This window comes from Rhea pennata, chromosome 4, assembly GCF_028389875.1.
Source record: "Rhea pennata isolate bPtePen1 chromosome 4, bPtePen1.pri, whole genome shotgun sequence".
Lineage (NCBI taxonomy): Eukaryota > Metazoa > Chordata > Aves > Rheiformes > Rheidae > Rhea > Rhea pennata.
This window is the reverse complement of record NC_084666.1, coordinates 80,242,356-80,264,219: the sequence shown is the minus strand read 5'-3', so window position 1 is coordinate 80,264,219 and position 21,864 is coordinate 80,242,356. Positions and strand designations below refer to the sequence as shown.

The 21,864-nt window shown below is 46.3% G+C and overlaps 1 protein-coding gene across 17 annotated transcripts in view; it reads right to left on the bottom strand.

Annotated features, from left to right (window-relative positions):
- LOC134140267 (adhesion G protein-coupled receptor L3) overlaps nucleotides 1–21,864 on the bottom strand; it is a 186,744-nt gene that overhangs the window by 94,402 nt on the left and 70,478 nt on the right. For all 17 annotated transcript variants that reach the window (XM_062575183.1, XM_062575177.1, XM_062575176.1 and 14 more), the window contains one exon: nucleotides 12,260–12,340. In XM_062575183.1, coding sequence (XP_062431167.1) covers nucleotides 12,260–12,340 — 81 coding nt within the window. The remainder of the gene's footprint in view (nucleotides 1–12,259; nucleotides 12,341–21,864) is intronic.

Below are 21,864 nucleotides of genomic sequence, written 5' to 3'. Positions count from 1 at the left end.
TGGGCTCAAAACACAGCAGTGGGCTCCCTTGCTTCAAAAGAAAAAAACCAAGCAGAAGCAATGACAGAAGCTGGGTTTTTCTTTTCTTCTTCTTCTTTTTTTTAATGTCTTTGCAAGTGAAAGTATCCCAAACATCTCAGCATGTGCAGCTTGTGGAAGTTGGAGGAACAGCTGCCTGGAGCTAAACACTAATTCATCCATTTTGCTCTCTGTTAATGAACAAGGACAATGGAAAATCAGTAGATGCAGAAAAAACCCACGATTTTTAAGGATTTAGAGGCTGATTTTCTGTACCTCATCTAGTCATTTTCTGCCCGGGCAAAGTGAAGGCACAGTTGGTACAAAATACTACTCAATTATCACAGTTATATTTTTACCCTCTGTTTTCACTGGTGCAGCAAACAGCTACAGGTGTCAAAGGCAAAAGAAAAGCTCTCTTTCAGCACAGAAAAGGAGCATTCAGCAAAACTAAAAATGAAACAAATTTATTATCCTCACTGCTATCCCCAGTTCATACAACGTATCGGGATACGTACAACGTTGACTCATGTAACGCAGATTTCCCTCCATATTTCCCATTCTGCCCCAGATCCTGGCCATTAAAAGCGGTGCGCGACCACCAGCATCTCTTTGGAGGAAGACAGGAGGAGCATCAGTCCAAGTCGCAATTTTTTGCCGGAATAACCAGTTTCTCTCACGTTTTTCACCCTGGAAGAGCGGCGCCCCGCTCCACATTTCCCTTGGTACCTTAGAGCTCAAACCCAGCCGGACCACCAACAGACCGCTCTAGGCTCAAGACGACACCTGAACTTGGACTGAACATACCACCTTCTTCCTTGGGCAGCCTCTGTTTGATTCTAGACATATTTTTCCCCAAAAAACCACACTACGTGGACTAAGAGAAACATCTTCATAAAGTGCATGCGCATAAGTGTGTACATCTATATTTGGCACCTGCAATGCCACAAATACCACGGCAATCATTGCCCAAAATCATGGCAACCAGCAAAGGCAAGCAACTTTTTTTTTTTTTTTTTTTTTAAACACAGTCAGTTCTTCAAACAGTTGAGGTGCCTGCTTTGGTTTTTCAGCTGAACTACCACCCTGAGGACAGGCAGAGCAGAGGCAGCCCCGTGTCTCAGCCCTGCTTGCAAATTGCTCTGAACGTTTCCAACTCCTCTTCCCTTTTTTTTCCCCCCTTCCTCTCCTTTTGCCTTTCTTTCTTCTTGCTGTGCAAAAAACCAGTAACTCGTCAGAAACCAGAGCACAAAGGGGAGCTCCATGAGCGCAGAGGTAGCGAGATCATTACGCATCCCAGCTGGGGCAGGAGTTTTAAGCCTCTGGAGCTTCCTTGCCAAGTCATTTTAGCGTTATGCCAAGAGCGCTGTGCCCCGTGATGCTGCCTGGCACAGGAACCGTTGCGAGGCAGAGCAGCGAGGTTTCCAAGGCCCTAGGAGCTGTGTCGGGCTGCAGGAGCCACCAACCACGCAGGCATTTGGTTAATTCAAGTGCAATTACAGCCAACAGAAGCTGCTTGTTACTCACATTTCTATGGCGTAGGAGTTGGGGAGATGCTGCTTTACGGCCTGGCGGCTTCTTTGGGTGGAAGGAGTCAGGGCGCAGGCAGGTTTTGCTACGCGTCCAAGTAATGACTCAGATGCTGAGGCTTCCACCACAAGTTAAAGCTCTCGTGCCCCGGTGCTACTGAGGTTTCCAGCACAGACCACCTCTCCCCCACATCTGCACCACTCTGGGGCTGGCAGCGTGCCAGCGGTGAGTATTTGGAGGCTATGTCTCTACAACTGAGCATTTCCATATGTTAGGGAGGATTTCTTAGGGACTAGATGGAAAGGTGGATCAGACAGATGGCCCAGAAACATCACCACGCTTCCAATGGGATTTGGTTTTGGACAAACCCCAAGACTGTAACTCAGGCTCTTCACTAGCGGCCGCTTCTACTATGTTTCCTCTAGCAAGCCCCATCCCAAGTTGGTAGTGGCTGGAAAGGAAGCCTAAGAAGTCTCACCCTCTTCTTATCCTCTTCCCTAGGTATCTGCCATGGATCAGGGCTGGAGACAGGATACCAGGCTAGACAGACGTATGGTCTTACCCAATCCTGCCATCCTTATACCCACGTTAAACTAGGAAGGTGCCCAGTGGTGGGTCCACTTCAAACACCAGACAGCAAGAGACTACAGCTCAACACCGCCACAAGACACAGTGGCTAAGTGCCCAGAACTGAGAGCCACTTTCTGAAACTCCTGGATGTAATCTCTCCTCACACTGCAGGGATCAAAGCCCCCCTGATCTCTGTGCCATGTAGCAACCTCGAGGCAGGTATCAGACAATTTTTGGGGGTGGGGGCTTGGTACTACTACTATACATCATTCAATCAAAGTCCACTCGAACCTGCCGACAACAGTGCCAGCAGCAATACAAATGCTTTGCTATTGCACCTGAACCGACTTATGCTCCTTCAGTGCGGCCCACCAGAGAGGGACGCTCTCCCGCACCAACCTGGCAAGACAGGAGGAAAAGGTACCGTCCCGTTTTAAAGCAGCCTACCATTTCAAAACCATTTGGGATCAGTAGAGTCACATCAGAAAAGCAACTGTTGTGTTAGGAAACGTTCAAAACAGCAGTGCTGGTGGGTAGGAGAAGCTACCATGCTCAGCATGCACATCCATTCCTCCGTCCCGGCTATTAATGTAGCACGTTCGGTATCATCTCAGCACCTCTTGCATAGCTGATGCAATCTATACTAATTAGCTGTTCACACAGCTCTTTGTTTTCTCCTATTTCGCCTTTCCTCCCACATTCTTCTTCTTTTCCGCTTGTATTGAATTTTTGCGAGACTTGCAGCTTTGAGCCAGCCTATGAACAGGGCTAAAATGCTTGGCACTACCACTTCCCCCCCTTCCCTTGTCAATGTGCTCTTAAAAAATGAAAACACACCTCCAGGAGCCTACGTCCTGGAGCTAATTTAGAATTGTCTGTGCAAACAAAACAGAAAGAAGATGCTAATTTTGCTAGCTACCAACTGCAAAAGTCAATGCTCCTTGGGCTCTTTGTGCCATTTCTCATGCCAGTTCTTCCCAAAAAATAAACTGTCGGCGCAAAATATTTTAGCCATGTGTGCACATTACCAACAGCAGTGCCCAAAGAGTACAACAAAGAAGAGACACGTAGGTGTCCCATTTCTCTTTTGTGTGTGGGACAGGACATGCATTTCTGTAATTGGCTGCTCATTTCAGAAACCCTATTGCATTAATTACACCGCGTCAGCAGTAACCGGCCAGCTCCGCAATTGTCTTTTTTCTTTACAGCCAAACCTCGAGCTTCTAAGGAACCCAAAAGAATATTTCCCATTTCTTTGGATATGTACACCAAATAAATATCCCCAAGGTTACAGGGCACCGCAGTGGACAATCACTACAGAAACTAGATATATTTGTGACAGCGTGGAGCGACTAATCCTACAGTATCACCAGCACGTTCATACATAACGTATGAAAAGCACTAGAGACTTCAGGTACCCGAGCATTGCTATGGACGGGACTCGATCTAACCAAAGACTCGGGTAGATCTTGACGTACCAGCGGGCTCAGTGGGCAGGCGAAGCTCCTCATCGGGAACCGTTTCAGTGGAAGCAGAAAGGTAAGGAGAGGCGTTTGCCGTGCAACGGTCCCGAAACGCCCCAGAGCAGTGCTCCAAGGTTGTCCCAGGAGTGAGAACCCGTGCACCAAACGAGGTTCAGCACCTGCCCGCCCCCAGGCTCAGGCCTTCGTTTGCTCCAGTAACCAGCACCTTTGGAAAAATAACTACCTGTTAGAAAACGAATTAACCTCAGAGGAAAGGAGACGCTTAACATCAAACTAAAAGAAAACCGAGGGGGAGTACAGCTAAAAAAAAAAAAGGAAAAGAAAAAGGCAAGACAGCTGCGTAGACTTGCTTCTGGTTTCCCCTTCTGTAGGTCATTTCTCCAGCGTAACTTCCCTTCCTGCACTGCGGTGTGTTTGCTACTGAGGAATCACCCATTTCAGGAGAAGGGCTTTTGTCACTTTTCATTCGCTTGCATCTTTTTAAACGCTTTGCATTATGAACCCTCCATCAGAAGAGCAGAACAGATTTAAATCTGACTTTGGGAGTATGCCATTTCATAAACTTCTCCCCAAAGAGCTTCAGCTAATTAAAGAAATGATTGCAAGACGCTCACAGTGTCAACCCTGTCAGCTTACGCGCAAGATATCTACACCAAGCTGCAACTGTTTAACCAACCGCAACGCGGAGGAGCTTTAAAGATAAGCATAAACCTTAGGCCATAAGCGGGCATATGCACTTTTTAAAACCCCCACCCTTTCGAGCTCGTCCTGGTTCGCCCCCACCGTACGGCTTAGTCAACACGGGGACTTCTGAATATGCAGCACCCTTCCGCAGCCACTCTCTCCTCCGCCCAAACCGATCGGTTTTCCTTTATTCTCCTATATTTCTCCTGTGGACCTTGCCCCCAGTCCCCATCTGCAAAACGCATCCCCTCAAGTGGGCCAGTTCTCCCTCTACCTCTGCGGTGTGGCTTTCCTGCTGTTTTGGGTGCACACAGCCCCTCCCCGAGACCCTCAGGAGGCCTTTGCTCATCCTCAAGTTCACGCTTCTCCTCCGCACCTCCCCTGGCATTCCAGCTTCTGTTCCCTCTTAGAAATCCACCCTCAATGTGAAGCTACAGCTCTTTATCCTGCCCATTTTCTTCTTTCCTCAGCCTTTTGGGACACATGTCCCACTGCCTTCCAGTGCTGGCTACTCCTTTCCCTCCCACTGCTCCATCTGAGCTTGGCTCACGTCATGTTTAATCTGTCCAAGCCAGTGATGGTTCTCAAGCCAAGCATCTTGCACTGCGAATGGATTTTATGAGCAGGTGCTTGCAACGATGTACAACATGAAGTATTGCAGCCTCTACTAGGAAAAAGTAATATTAAACTTCTCTAAAACCCTTCCAAGGGTCAAAGCCACCATTGTACAAGGCTTCAGCCAAAAGGACAATGAAGAGTGTCCGTTGCCCTGGAGGGTTCACGTCTAAAACGGGAGAAAAAGCAAGTCTGCTAATGACGGATGGGTCGGAGGCTCGGGCTGACGTTAAACAACAGTTAACGGCATCAGGATGCTGGTCGAGCCCTGCACAGGTCTTCCCAGCCGTGCTCCAGGATTGCTGCTTGCCGGCGCTCTGGCCAGCAGGACCGACCTCCGCAGATCTTGTGGCTGCTGAAGCTCCGTCCCTTAGTTACAAAGCACTGGCAGAATACAACTGTCGATGGCGGCGGATGTTGTAGGAAGTGAAAAATTCCTGCTCTCGACTGCCCGCCCCGTAACTCCTGGTGCTCTTGAGGACGCTTCTCCCGGAGGAACCGGCCGGGTGCGACGCGCACCGTGCACGCTGCAGGCTAACGGAGGTCGTGAACGTGCGCCTGCCCGGGCAATCCTCCCTCGCCACAGCCGTTTCACGCCCCGGCCTTAATGAGAAAAACTGTCTCAGAAGGGGAAACCCAGTTCAGAGCATTCCCTTGGGAGGAATGCCAAGATCCCATTTATTTTTGTTGACGGTAAACTTTTCTTTTTTATAATAGCGCTCATCAATACGGTCTGTGTATTATATTTTTAAAAAATAACCACCGTGGACATCATTATATTGCCTCTGACTCCGGCCTGTTCTTTGATTCCCTACGCTGAAATTAATGCACTACTTTATACATTGCTATTTTATATATGGTGCCGTGTGCCGCTTGACTGTAAGCTTTTAGGGAATCAGCCTAACATTAAACGAATCAAAAGGTACCTAAATCACATAATAGACAGCAGCACTGGAAATGGTCAGGAAAAACAGGAATTAAAGTTGAATGTTTTGTTTACATGATCAAAACACATTAATTCAAGAGAATACTGAGAAATTTGTTACTGAATATGTCTGGTAAAAGCATTTGGTCTGCTTCTGCCAAATCTCCTCTTAGCAGAGCCAGTTCCTACTGCTAAGCAATTGTAAAGTTCAGAAAATAAATTCGTTCAATTGTCTGGTTTTGACAGATTTCCTGTGTGAATTCTTCTTTGAATTCAAGCTCACTTTTTGTCTTTGAATGCGAGCTACAACGCAAAGTCGCTAATCAAAATGTTGCATTAACTTTTCGTCCCCCTCCATGCAACTTCGCTGCACAGAACCCAGCTTGCACAGTTATCAGCACAAAATATTAACATAAGGAACCTTTTCCTTAGCAACAGCTACAACGTCTGGGGAATGCATGGCCCAAAACAACGCCGCTTGATCTAGGAGCACAATAAAACATAAATAAGCTTGTCACACTTCAGTGGCACATAGGATCCCACTGTGATGGGCCTCGTCGTCCTTTTACTCCCAAATAAAAATGTGTTTTTTTTCCCCATTGATTTATGGACACGCATTCCGTTTTATTCCAAAAAGGAAAGCGTAATTGTTTACTCGCTAAGAGCAATGTTTTGGTGTGTGCCTATTACTAAATTCGTGGGCATCCCACGCACGCGCAGAGACATGCTTGTGCAAAGCAGAGCTCCTAATGAAATAAAGATGAAACCAGGACTTAGAGACAAATTGCACGTAGCTAATTTGAAGGCAAGAGCAAACCATTTGGAGCTGGAGGACGGCAGCCCCTGTCTTCTCAGCAAATACTGCAATTATCAAGCCAAAATTTACTTGGCTGGAAAGCTTAAGTTCTGAGGCCTTCCACGAGGGAGCCAAGTTACAGTCTTAACAACAAGGCTCCATAATGGTTATCTGTTAATCAGTATTTAGTATGCATTTATTAAGGCTGGGATTTCCACAAGTGCCTTTAAAGGGCTGGGTACTCAATTCACAGGAACAAATCTCCCTCGGAAAATATTATTATCACATCACTAGAATTCCCCTAGCAATAAATAAATAAATAAATAAATAAATAAATAAAAAATCACACACCGAGGAAAGAATGAAAATTCAGCAGTCACTGCTAAGGAAATTCAAGGGCCAAAGCCCTTGAACAAACATTTCTGAAGGAATAGGACCACTGATTCTAAGGAGTAAATCCTTCTTTTCCAGGCATCTCTGATCCCAACTAAGCAGACCACAAGTGCCAGCTGCTTTTGTTGATAACGTAGCAACCATCAAAAAAGAATAAAGAAAATATTTTCCAAGAAAAGACGCTATAGCAAGTAAGACGATATTCCTCCACCACAAATGTTTTAGCATGTATGTCACTCAGAAATCCACATCACAAGTCCCGGGCACATTAACGTTCTGTTGGGTAAACATATCATCCCTTATCTAGTCTTAAAATCATTTCGTACTAGCAATGGAAACTCTATCAGGCACTAAGAAGTCCCTGGAAGGGTTATCTCACCTCGTCTGCCTTTTTTCCATCTCCGAAGGGGTAAAACAAAGATCCACCCAACTGCTATAGACCGGTCCTACGCTATTTTAAAAGGAAGCATGCCTTGGAAAGCGGTGGACCCGAAATTTGATCTCCTATGTGATTTATTTGCCATCTTCTCACGTTACGCAAATATAAATACAACCGGCATTTCTCTGCAGCCCCGAAATGATTCAGAATTAATACCAGATGACAAAACGGACCATGTTCCAGGAGGGGAGAAGTTACAGTAAAAGCTCCTTCCCATTAATGGGGCCATTCATTCATATGGCCGCTCTTCCACAGGGGAGCTGGCCATAAATTATGCATTTGACATCTACTTATAGACGATTATATCTGACATAATGAAGTTATAATGGAAGGAGTTTGCACATTGTTTGGTTATTAAGTGCCCATTTCTTGTCCCTGCACCAGGTGCAATGGTGATAGGCCATACAAATCATCCAGAAGAAACGCCAAAATGGGCTCCCTTACTGATAAAGCACCACACATGTTTATTAATTTAACAGCTTGTCTTATGTCTCCCCCATCTGCTCATTTAAAACAGTTATTTGCCCTATAAATATTTCAGGCAGAGAAGTGTAGCCAAAAATTAGTCTGGCAGAAAGGGGAGAAAAAAAGAAGGTAAAGAAGGGTCTCATGCTGAACACAGCGCCACGTTCCTCTTCCACGTTGAATTCGTTTAACAGCTTTTTCCAAGCTGGTAATCAGGCATTCGCTTTAGATTAGTGACGCCCGAGGCTGTACCACCATAAATGGCTCTACTCTCCAGCTGTTGTCCCCGGCAGGTGGGTGAAAGCTTCTACCACCAGAACAACTCAGTACACTCGGAAGCAAAACGCGCAGACAAAAGCATCTCCCAGGCAGAGGTCTACACCCATTTGGAGTTTAGCGGATAATATTTAGCTACAAAGCCTACAAAGAATACAATTTCAAGGGGCCTGCCTTTAACAGCTCATGCTGATCACGGAACAACTCCTTTGCAAGACAGCTAGCTGCTAAGAAAAAAAGAAGAAAAAAAAGAAAAAATATATAATTAAGAGTGCTTCTTTTTTTTTCCAGATAAATAGGGATAATGGAAAAGATGTTAAACATCGCTAAGACTATCTTTTTTCCTCCCAACTCCTGAAATATTTACCAGCTTTCCATACTTAGACTGGTTCCCACCAGCTCAATGTTACTGTACGAGTCACCATCAGCCCCGATGCCTAATGAGGAACTGATAAATACCAAACGTGGCCCAGGCTCAGGGTAGCTGCCCACTTCATGGCCAACTGTGTAGTCCACGACGGTGAAGGCTGACGGTCACTCAAGCTAAGGGCACGGCTTTCCTACGGAGGGGAAGCCCAGAGGGAAAACAAAAAAGGCTGGAAATACGGCATGCCTGGCTGCATCCACTTGCATTAACACGGGAAGGGATGCAAGGTCCCCACCGCCATCGGGTTTCTTCAGCTCTGGGAAGAAGTAGTGAGGCACACGCAAGCAGCCCTGGAAGTAACCCCCTGTCAGATCCTCCTCCGTCATCTGCAAAGCCGTTGACTCCCTTGGGGATCTTTGCAGGAATAAACAACCAAGGTTGTTCTAAAACCAGCCAAAACTCGTACTGTTTTGTTAGGAAGACTTAGATGTGATTTGGACATTCAGGAAAGGCGACTTGACCAAAGCAAAGCAGAAGAAAAACGATAGGACGGATTCAGTTTTTGAAGGAAGGAAACACAGAGGGACGCTCCACAGTGTGGGAGGAGAAAGGGGGAAAGAGCGGCAAATCTTCCGGTTGCCTCCCTGACATGCTGCCCTGGAGGAAAATATTCCCTATAGGAAGAGATTCTGCATGTAAGGACGTTGAACCGCACCAACTGAAGTTTGCGGCAAAAACCAGGACCTAAACTGGGGCCTAGGCAGCATCCCTACCTAGGGGAATCTGCACGGGAAGGGCAAGAACCTACCAGCGCTGCTGTATTTGCTACTTGTTTGTAGAACTTGGGGTCAATAATCACCATAAATTTATGTTTTGGAAATAACCTGACTTCAGGTGTATCAGTCTCTGAAACAAATGCTCCCACAGAGCTCCGACTCGAAGGAAACCTTTGGAAAACGTGAGCTTGACAGGCTAGGAGAGCACCTGGCACTGCTTAACTATAAAAGCCTTGCATCTATTTCACATTTAATATGATTCCACATATACACTAAAATCTGCTTCTATCAAGCTTCATCGGTAGTTTTAGCATGTGGATACAGTGAGTTTCATTCACTCTATTCCCCGTATTTTAGTACCCGGCAGATTTTTAGTGCAAACACTGCATTTAATTTATTGCTATATATGCTAATTCCATAAAATTCCTTCCCAAGTCAGTGCATGAGAATCATCCTTAACTTTGACGCTCCTTGCTACTGTCAGGAACAAGCAACCCATTTTTTAAACGCTGGTTCACAACCTGGGGGTACGAGAAAGGGTCTGCGGTCAGAGGACAACGATTAGCATCTAAGGCTTGGTGAGACAGGACCGCCCGAGCGAAAGAAAGAGGCTCCTGAAATACTAACGCTTAATAACCATCCACGGAGGACGAGGAATCGAATTCACAAAAGTAAATAGGTTGCTTCTTATCTTCATGCGTGAGCCTGCAAAGTGACCCACCTGACCACGTTCAGGGCCAGGCATAAAGCAGCTGAAGCCACAACTGCTGTTGTGCCTTATTTTACGTGTTTCCAGCGGTCTGAGGTCTCGGCTAGCCCTGGAATTACTCTGTGTATGGATGTTGTAAACGGCTGCATAAAAGTAATGCAACCGTGTCCAGATAGTTATATTAAGAGGAGGTGTAAAAATAATGGTTAAGGGTGGAGTGCTTCATATATGGAACTAATTTTAAAACATCATCCAATAAGAGGGTGAGGAAAAAGGAGCATCTTTATCAAAGAATGCCGATTCAGGGCTTTATTTTTATTAAGTGATTTACAGTGTCATTACTACGTTACTATACAGAGCAGCGGCTCAGAGTAATTACCTTGTAATGTATGATGACACTAATGTACTAGTAAACTACCGGAGTTTATCCGCTATTCAGGACCTGCGTCAGGACACCGAGAGGTAGGTAAAAATGCACCGCATGCATAAACAATGTGGCTAAATGTCACCAGCGATAAAATTTTTAAAAAGGAGAAGGGAGAAGCAGTCACAAATAAATCTGCCGGCGGAGAACTGCAGCTGCACAGACCCTCAGCAGCACTGCACCTGCATCATTTTTAATACAGGAAGCCCAGATGCTTTCGTATTCCTAGCACGGCTCCCTTCTCTTTTATTATAATTAAAATGGTAAGGTGGCTGCTGCTTTTCTTTTTGCCACGGTAAGTGCAATACTGACCTGTGCTCAATGATCACTCTTCCGCAATGCATTGGAAGAGTAAGCTGGGAGGAAGGACCAGAGAGGACGTGGATAATACCATGCTTAATATTCTTTATAGCCCATTTCATCTCAAGATTCTTCCAAAATAGTCAGGAACCTCATTTTAGAGGATGAAACAGCCTCTGGGAGTTCAAACAGCTGGCTCAAGAGTTCCCTGATATCAGTGGTTTTACAAAGGCTGCCCTAAAATGGCACTCTTTAAGGTCCCAGCTACAGGAATCAACAGTGACAACTTAAGGGTAGAGGTGGTTTTGCATTCCTTAGTTAAAATAGCCCTTCCGGTAAGGGATATGGCTTGGAATAGGCCCTAAGTGTGTCCTAAAGTGCCAAAAACAATAAAATAAAATGATGATACCATGTTCTTTCTCCAAGAGAAAATACCAGTTACCCTACTTTTGAACACTGTCAGCCCCCTAGACACCAGGTCATGGATTGATACCTGTCTGAGCTGTCCTCCTCTCTAGAAAGAGCAGCTGTCAATCCCAAATCCCAGGGTAATTCACCCGGAAGAGAACGGCGGTTGCAGACAGAGCGCTTTGAACTGTCAGGAGTTTGCGTATGACCAGCTCTACTAACGGAACACCAGCTTCGGAGGGAACGAGAACTGGCAGCATCGTGCCCATGCTCCACCACCCAGCACACGCTTCACCTTGCTCAGAGACAAGAGGGACCACCAAGAAATAACCATGCTGAGACTGCTTCCACACAGGAAGATGCAATTCCTTACTTTTCGTTAACGCATCAGCTAAGAACAACACACGCTTGCACTTAGAAAAAACAGCAGATGTTTTCCTTGATCAAAGTTTCAGATCGAGCCACATGGAAAAAGCTCACCCTAAATTACAGTGAGACCTTATCCATACCGAGAGCGTGAGCAGTATGCTTTCATCTAGCCTACAAAGTCCTTGAGATATTTTGTGTTCACCTCCCTAAACCACAGGGGCAAACAGTACGTTCCATCGCAACACATCCCCCACCATGATGGGGGAAGACCCTCCACATCAGGCTGAGAAATCAAGGGCACATAGCTCTATCACTTTATCTTCACAATTCAGCTGAGGTACCTATCTTAGCAGGACTAGTCTTCTAGACCCACTCCATACACATTGGCTGCTGGGGCCATCTCCCAAGGGCAATTCAGCTCATCTAAAATTCGAGTCATCCTCTAGAATAAGCATCTCTCCACTGATTCCAGCAAAACCCAAGGGGCAAGGGCAATGTGGACTAAATCCAGGCCTGAACCCCGACACGACCACTTCTGTACCATCACCGCAGCTCTCATACAACCCTTCCAGTGGAGTTAATTTGCTCCAGCCAGCGTCCCCGGATGGCACGCGGCACCTTTTCCGTGGAGGCTTTGTGAACGACCAACACATGCTCTTGCCCGCGGCTGTTTTGCAATGCGCGTAAGCGGAGGTTGCGTCAGCGACTCACCCTTGGACGACGGTCTCTCCAGATCCGAATCGAGGTGGATCGGTGGGGCAATATAGGAAACCTGCCCGTGGTGAGCCTGCCCTGTGGACAAATAAGCGTTTTAGTTTCCACTATTTCCTATTAAGAGCTGTTAGGGTTTACAGTTCACACACTACATTTTTAAGGCACTGTATTAAAAACAGATTTGCAAGTATTTAAACTCTATTGCCTATTTTTCGTGTACACTGAAATTCAGAATGAAGATGAACTTCCTTTTTCTGGAGGCATCTGATGAAAAGTTGAAAACATGCTCCTCCTTTTGCTTTTCCCAAGTAGACATTGATACTCTGCTGAATTTTAGTGATACTTATTTTACCACTACCATCTTTCATCGCAAATTGTTCCATGTGCCTTCTCCTCCTCCTCAATCTCACCTGATCGCCACCGTCCCAGAATAACTGCTTGTGCGTGTTGCACGCTGTTCTCACAAGAGGCCGCATCGCACAGAAGACAACCTATTTCAAACTCCGGGTGACAAGCCCATTCAACCTGTTCACCTGACTTGAAAAGGGAAGGAAGCATTTCTGGGTTTAGAGCAATCCCTCTACAAAGCATACCACAAAGTACAACTGCATCCGTTTGTTCCACCTACAACAGATGGAGCGAGCTGAAGATTTGCACGTGAGTGGAAGCTTTCCAGTTCCCAAGACTGTTGTGCAGTTTCTCAGTTTAGTGCTAAAGACCCTCTTCTTCTTCTCCAGTGATCTGGAGGCAACTATATCGAGCAACTTTTATTTATAATAAAAGCATGCTGCTGTAATTCATCTATTTACTCTAACAATTTCTGGGGCTGTTAATCTCTTTTTCTAAACAAGGAGAGTTAATGACACATAGATTACGATAACGGCTAGAGTAACCTTCCCTTTTCAAGTAATATTCGTGGGGCAATAAAAGCAGTTGATTCCTCTTACGAGGCACATTCCAAATAATTAATACAGCTCCCTGTTGACATTTGCTGCTGCTGCTCCGAGCAATTTCCAGGCGAGCGTCGCAGAGAGTGAAGAGCCAGTACAGTCTTCGGGGTTCTTTGTAATGACATCTAGGAACACTGTGAGCACAGTATGCTGGTATGCACAAGACAGTGAAAACATCTCTTCAGGGGGATAAAATATTAATGGGAAAGGAGAGAAAAAAAGAAGTTTGCCTGAATGGATAGGATATATTTACTGCTTTACACACTGCGGTTGACTGAGATAATTTGCATTATTAGCCATTGCGACAACTGGACATTGCTCACTTTTAAAATCTAGCGGCACATCACGTATTCTATATCGGTTTTAAGTGCTTTAACACGGGAAATCTGCTTCAGGCCAGTAATGTGTTACTCTGCTTTCCCATTCTCGTTTTCCTGTTAAAAACCCACTTGATACCATTTGTGAACTCAACTCATCACTTAATGGCTGCTCAGCTCTGCAGTAGACACGGACAGACAGTCTGCTCTCGCTCCGAGCTGGCCAGAGTGCAAGATCAGTGCCTCCGTCGACAAGGAACAAGATCCTTTTCACACCGTCATCGAGACCACAGACTCCCAGAGGGACCGAAGTTGGAAGGGACCTCTGCAGATTACCTAGTCCAAGCCCCCTGCTCCTAGACCACGTTGCACATCATTGTGTCCAGTTGGGTTTCGGAAATCTCCAAGGATGGAGACCACACAACCTCCCTGGGCAGCTTGTTCCATCCATACAGTTTTAAAAAGCCTCTCCTCATACATCAGATACTCCAGTTCCTTCATCATCTCCATGACCCCTCACTGGAACTCACTCATGCTCCATATCTCTGTAGTACTGAGGAGTCCAAAACTGGACCTGGCACTCAGATATGACCTCACCAGGGCTGAATAGAAGCAAAGGATCACCTTCCTCGACCTGCCGGCAGTGCTCTTCCTAATGCAGCCCAAGAGGCCGTTGTCCACTGTTGCCACAAAGCACACCGCTGCCTCGTGGCTTTTATTTATTTTTTTCACCTGGTTGCTTGGGATCGAGTGACCCCAAGAAAAAAATAATAATTCTACAGGTTTAAAGGGCTAAAGAAAATACATGCACACCAATAGTATAGAAGACTTTAAAACATTTGCTTAGACATTCACTACGAGTAAGGAACAGCTATAGAGGTTTATGAATGTTTTATAAAAGCTTTTACCTAATATGGAAGAAGTGGCAGTATCAAATGCTCTGTTGTGATAAATGTAGCAAGCTGCAGAAAGCTTTTATCTACTTGCTGCTGATGCAAAACACACTATTCCACAAAAACTGCTAATAAATCAAATTTCACGTTATAACATTCACATCTATTAAAAAAAAAGCAATGCAAACAATTACTATGCTTCATGTGCTGTGCACAAATGCCAAGTTAGCTGCTCTTCATAAAGAGAGACCATGATCTGAGGACACCTCCCATCAGCTACTTTGGCCAGCACCAACTGGCCTCATCAGAGTCTTCCCATCCCCTGAGGGACATAAGCTCTCCATTGCTACCCGTAGCTCCAGTTATCTGCTCAGGCTTGAGACCTCTTGCAAACCCTTTGGTTTATCCACAGAATCACGTGCTGAATACACCAGAATATACGTGCTATATAGCGGTAACACTTTAACGTGAATTTTGCAGTTTTGGGTGCTTACTTGGAGTCCCAGCTCCAGGAACCGAGAGACTCCAATTAAAGAAACATCTACTGCAGAGAAATACTTGAAAAGAACATCATGAAGGTCTGTTTAAAACAAACAAACAAACAAACAAACAAACAAAGCCTATTTGAATGAGCACTCAAAGAAACCTCATATCGGGCTCCCACACAGGTAAGAAGAGAGAGGAAACGGCCAACACCGGGCCCTTCCTGAATTTTGCAGGATGCTCCAAAAACACCCACTAACCACTAACTTAACAGGACGAAGCTACCAGCGGACGAGTACTGCAGGAAAAATAATAGGATGGCTCAGGATGCTTTAATTTTTTTAAGGTAGTCGATGCTTACAAGACAAAAAAAAGCATTTCCACGTCTTCAAAAACCTGACCCCAAGCGAATTAGTCACCTAGTGTTGCCACTGCGTAAAACTGCAGAAAAAAATCTGCAAATTTATGGATTGGTTCTTCCGAGAAGCACGGCACCCGGCATCCGTAGCACCGCGCGAGAGCGCGGACCACGCTCCTGACCGTATTCCCCGCTCCCGGGACATCCCATTTTTTGGAGAACAGCTCCTGTCATCATCCTTTCTGCCCGCCTCCGGCGCGTCTTCACCTGGTGGACGGTTACACCGTCTCTCTCGCCGAGACACTGGTTTCAGCCCTTCGCCCTGATTTTTTATAAGCGAATCTGAATATATAGTCTATGAAAGAGTTTCAGAAAACATATCCACCATCTTACCAAAGCCTCTCTATAAAAAGGCGTATTTTATATCCCTTTTTCCCCTCCAGAGGAGCAATTTCATTTTTAAAAGCAATCTAATCCATCTGGGACGATCCTCTCTTTAAAAAACAGCGCTGCTTTTTAATGATATTTCTATAATCCTCCAAGTGCAAACAGGATTTCTGTTGTCTAATTTATTATCTAACTGGGGACTACGCTTCACCTTGCTGGACAGCAGCTTCCAGGATTATCCCTCCCATCTTCTTTGATTTCCAAAATCAGTACTTTTCTCTCCTTTTTTCTCTACTTGTGGGCCTTTCTGAACTCTGTGATATGCAAGCAAGCATTAAAAAAAAGTACAGAAAGAGAAATTAAAAAGCTGCCGGGTTGGTGAACCAGCTCTTCTGACGTGTCATTAAAAGGATTTCATTTAGAGCTCTTGCTCTGCATATATCCAAATTCTTCCCGGAAGCCTTTTTTTTTTCCTGCCTTTCATCAACGGCTGTTTTTACCAAACAGCCTGCGTTTCCTCACTGCTCACCCTCTTCCATTTTGCATTAAAAGCTTTCCTTTTAAGAGAAGCTTTTATAAAGCCGTTCCCCATCGCCGACGTGTCAGAGCGGGCACCGTTTCTGCCCCCTGCTTCATGTATTCACGTATTTTTGGGGCGCAGCTCTCTTGCTGCTCAGTTACACGTTGCTTTTAAAGCTGCCCTAAAACGTGCGTAAGACTTGGTTTAAAAATCTAATAATAATCAATAACTAAAGAAAACCTTGGAGCAGAGGGAGAAAGCTCAAGACAAGAAGCAGCAGAGAGAGGAGCCGGGGAGATGTTTAGTTAAGTCGCTGTCATATGTCGATCTCAATATTTAAAGTAAACGTAAATCCACAAACGGTGACTGGCAGTGTAGCTGTGCAAGCAAAAAAAAAAAAAAAAAAAAAAAAAGCACGATAAAAACGGGCTGATCCTCCCCACAGACATCCCACTGCTGCTTGGAGCCTGTCCTAACCAACAGCAGTGATCCGCCAGATCCACGCTCACGTGCCTGTGGGCTCGCAGGGACCACACCGGTGCCTATCCGCACGGCATTGCCTTCCTGCTTGGACCCAAGAGCAAGAATAGCGGCAAAGGAATGGGTTAAAACCACCCAAATATTACATACAGCACCAGAGCAAACCGGAGACTTCTCCCTTGAGGCAGCTGCATATCATCAGAGAAGCTTTCGGGACTCGGCAACTCAAGCCCTAGCTGAAGTCAGAGGTGAAGATGAGTTTCTTGCAGTCGTATCGAGATTCTTCCTTTTCCTACGTAAACATTTTAATGTGTCTCGGGTGTTTGGACAAACCTCGCGTCTCTGCTAAAGACTTAAAACATTTGCTTTAGCAGGGCCTCGCTCCAGGGCAGCTCCGCAGCCTCCGGCTCACGTCCCAGGATTTTATTGGTAGCGTGAGAGCTCAGCATAGCAGGAAAAAAAAAACAAAAACCGAATGCAAACCTAGGGAAACGTGCAGCATTTCACATATGCCATTAAAATAATGCAACATTAAATGCTTTCTATGCTCCTGCCCCCACATGCAACAAGGTCTTCTCCAGCCCTGGCCTTCCCCCAAGACAGGGAGCTGCCCTGCCAGGCTGCAAGTTTTCAAAGCTCTGCTCCCAATGCCTGCCCAGTATGCCAGAAGAAACATGACACATTACAGTCGTCTTCCTCTCCCAGATGTGCTCGCTGTGCTACAAAGTGTAACTTCCCCATCACCTGCGCTGGTAACCGGCAGGGAAGAAGGGAAGAGATTTGGATATAGATGAGATAAAGGGATTTGAAGCAATGAATTTCTCAGAGCCCTGGAGAAGATGGTGTGTATCTGTAACCCCGAACTGCCCAGAGTGGGTTTAGCAACAGTGAATCCAATTAAGCACCGGGAAGTTCCCTTGGCCACATCTCAAAGATTAAATGCAATGCGAAGAGCACCATGCCAGCTCCTGCAGGCCTTACTCCATGCTTTTCCCATGTGATGGCTTTCACCCAAAAGTCAAACAGAAATTTTCAACTGCCTCAGCAGGTTGTGAATCAAGACCAGAGAAGTCTGCTTCAGGTGCAGTGGAAAAGACCCGGTACGGAGAAGTTTGCAAGAGCTTTTGGGGGGAAATTTAGCCAAAGTCATCCCGTCCATCTCCTGCAGATGCAGAAAGTATTACGCTTCCTCATAATACTTCGGTGGGCATTGCATGGTATGTGCGGCACGTCCAGCACGTGCGCAGCACGTATCTCCGCAATCTCTCTTCACCTAGCAGGACCCTCCATGCACTTCCGTGGCCTTCAAAAGGCATTCCCTCCCGTTTGGGACAACCCTGACTTCCCAGCCACCACGCCAGCACCCATGATGGAGGCAAAGTGTCCGTGGGTGACCTGCTGCCTCCTTGGCCGGAGATGTTATCCCACCGTAGCAGTTCCCGTGGTCGGGTCTCTGACCAAATGCCCTTGGCCTGGATTACTCGGTCCTGGAAACATTAGTTAGAGAATCAAACATTTCTGCCTTATTTTTTCCACCGTTACTCGCTCTTTTTCTCCTGTCCACACTTCATTAGGGCCCTGCCTTTCGCCTCTCTGCTCTCACGAGCGTTCATGCCTCTTCTCTGCTGCACGACACCCAAGGAATTTGGTTAGCATACACCTTCCTCCCTCTTCTCTAATAGTCAGATGCTATTAAACCAGAGCGCAGTTGCACGTTTCAGCTAATCCCATTTAACAGCGGCCTCCCCTCCTCCAGGACACAGCCATGCGTTTCCATCCCCTCCCTCTATCAGCTCTAGCAATTAATGCAGCTATGAAGTGAGCTAGATCTGATCTGATGGAAAACGACCCAGTAATTATTAGTTTCCCACTGGCTCATTGAGCAGAACCAATTCAACCTGCTGCTCCAGGAATGCTAGGAAGTAAAGGGCAAGAATAAAACAGCTAAGGCTGTGGGGTGGGATGGGGACAATTATCAGTTTAAGCACAACACAAAACTGTTCCCGGGGACAGCGGTGGCATTGTATCCAGATGTCCCCCTCATTGCCCCGCCAGACTCTCTCCCAGGCCCTGGAGAGGCTCCCACCACTTGTATCCTTTCTCCATAGCCTTTCAGACAGTTTCTAATCCACCTGCCAGTATAATTTGAGAGAGCTGCATCTCACCACCGCAGGTCAAGGGGTTTACGGAAAGCCAAATACAGATCGGCACGCTCGCTCCGCAGCCCACTGAGCTCAGCGCACAGACTTGTCTTTCTGTTACTTGGGGGTGCTCCTATTTGTGCCAAAAGGGGAGGAATATAGGGAAAAAAAGAAAGCAGACAGGAGCTCTTGCCATGCTGAGCTTAAATTTCAGTGGCAAAGCATCCAGGAGGAGTTGTCAGGGAAATAGGCTGAGATGCGGGATTACACGGTAGGAGACAAGCCTGAAGCAGACGGGTAGATTCGCGAAGTCACCAGCACGGAGACAGTAATTGAAGTGTCCCGTGGCTTCAAATATTGTGAGATTTGGTCCAAGAATTTGTCATTCTTGCTTTCCTCCATTCGTGACAGCCTAGAGCAGATGTCTGCTCTCATTCTGCTTTTCTTTTTCAGCTTGTACAGCTCAGCGTGCGTAGCGTGATCTCCATCCCCAAGCTGTGGCGAGCAGGGACTCGAACATGCTTGCTTGCAACCGTGCCCTCGCTTCGGTTGTGCCACAAATGGGACCACCAGATACTAAAGAGTTAAAGCAGTTTTTTTTAGCTACAGAGTTTTATCAGCTGCTCTCAATTAAGGAAAGGCAAGGAAATGAGTAATTTATTTTCCAAGTGGGTCAGAGCACCCTAACTTGCTTTAATCACTGCTTTGGATCTGCCGTGGACATCCCAAGACAGACTATACAGCTTGCCTGCCTCCGTTTCCATTGCGCTGCCCAAAGCGAACTAAGGTTCACCAAATTCCTGCAAAAGCAGATATCCTTAATCCTCAAGAAAGCGATGAAGCAGTAAAAGATACTAACACTACATTGGTGGAGAAATGAAACGGAGGAGGATATTTTGCCCACAAATGGACAGAAAGAATGGTGATCTAAGCCACTTTGTCTTCTTTCTTCTCTCTCTTTTTTTTTTCTTTTGGAGGCAACATAAAGTATGTCTTAGCATGAAGGACATGGCTGCCTGTGGAGAGACTATGACAACTCCTTTCTAAGTGCTAAAATGCTGTCAGCTGAAAAACGGCGCTGTTCGGGCAAATTGATCAAATTCCGGCAGACGTCCACCTCGTTCTCCCGTTTTCTCCCTCAACCAAAAGCCTGCCCCAACATCCAGCGTTTCAGCTCTGATCTGGAGAGGGGGAGCAGAGGGGAAACGTCACCTTCATCATCAACCGAGGTGTACGGACAAAGCTGCATCGCCTCAAAAACTGCTTGCAATGCCCCCATCGGTGTTCCACGCCTGGAAAGACAGCCCCAAAACGGTTGTTCCTCCGGCTCATGGAGAGCAGCTGTGCATGGGCTTTCTGACCACCAGAGAGAGAAGAGTCAATACTCCGAACACAGCTTGCAACCCTTCTGCGTCGTCGACAATTTTGAATATGGTTTTTGTTGATGCTCAAATCCTGGGAGCGCTCTTAACACTTCACAGCAAAGATGAACCGTATTCCTGTCGCAACAGGCAAAAGAGCGTCTTTTTATGCCCCCCTCGGCCGGGAATTCCAGAAATCCCCAGTCCTGCAAGGTGAAGCACTACCGAGCAGCCCAAAAGTGCCCTGCAAAGACACCTGAGGGCTGCGCTGTTTTTGCACTCTTTGCCTACCTTTGCGCTTAACATAGCTTTGCAACCCCAGTACAAGCTTGCTCTTTGGGTCCTTCTCCAGGGGTTTTCCAGCCGAGTGCCAAAACGCGGAGATTTTTATTTCTTTTTGCCCTTGCTCACCTGCTGCAAGCTCCGCTGGAGAAGGCTACGCTCAGTGTGGCTAACATCTTTTTCTTAATTACTTTTTCAGAGGTTTGCGCGGCAGAACTGTAAAGACTGTAAACAATGTAAAGATTCAAAGGACTCCAAAGTCCACAGCTTACCAGTTACAGGTGAAGTCAGCTGTGGACTTTCTAAACCGCATCGTGTCCCTGGGTGCAGCCTCACGAAGCCAGGACCAACTCGGGAGGTTTCACCATCTGTTTCTCTTGTGCTGCCGTCCTGCATTTACTTACTTTCACGCGGCCTGGGACAAGTTTGCAATGGGCAGCAACTGCTCCCGAATCCAACGTTCCCGTGAGCAGAGTGTAGGCGCGTAAGTTAAACCATACCGCCAAGAAGCCCACAAATGTCATTTTGTGGCACCCAATATTCTGAATTTGGAACCTCAACCCTTAAGAGTCCCTTCAAGCGTGGCTCTAAATTGTTCTTATTTTACTTCCCACTGTGTTGCGGTGGGCCTTTTGGATGACACTTTCAATTAAAAGTCTGCACAGTAAGATCCTGATTGGTGCTCCTTGAATAATACGTATTAATTGGAGCCCTAGCCTCCTTCGCACCCTTATAAGTCATGCTGGATGTCTCCACCTTGCCTGGGCAGCAGTTGGGTCTGCAAAGGCCCTGCTCTGCGTTGCCAGGATCGGACCAAGGGTCCTAGGATGGTGCTGAGCTTCCCGATTGGCTCTATCTAGCTGCACGTATTTAGGGGCTGGAGACAGGTGACACCACACCGTTTCTGACAAAAAAACAGGATCTCCAGCAACATACAGCAATGACTGAAAATAATGCCATGCTAAGGAGTGCCCCCAAACACGGGGCATTTCAGCCCCGTTTTAATGCCTTCAGTTCCCTTTCCCTCAGGATCCGGATCCTTTCCGTGAAAGATGCCGCTGCAAAGTGAATGCAGAGAGCACTTTAGTTCTGAATATTTTTCTCTGGAAAAAACAATATTCAGATTGTCCCTAGTCATCCACCACATCATCTCTGAAACAGAATCGACCAGTAACTTTATGCAAGAGAAATCTCTATTTTTCCCCTTTGGGGGGAGGGGGGGCGTATCACCCAAAAGCAGGTTGTTTTAACGAACATATGGATTTACACACCCATATGCCAGTCTCGACCGCCATATCAAGCTAAATGTCCCCTAATAGGCTACATTGGGGTTTCTTAAACCATTTTTTGCTCAAAAAACTGCCACGTTCAAGCTTCAGTTCTTGGGGCAACGTGGCACCTGTCAGCAGCATGAAAAGGGAAGAACCACC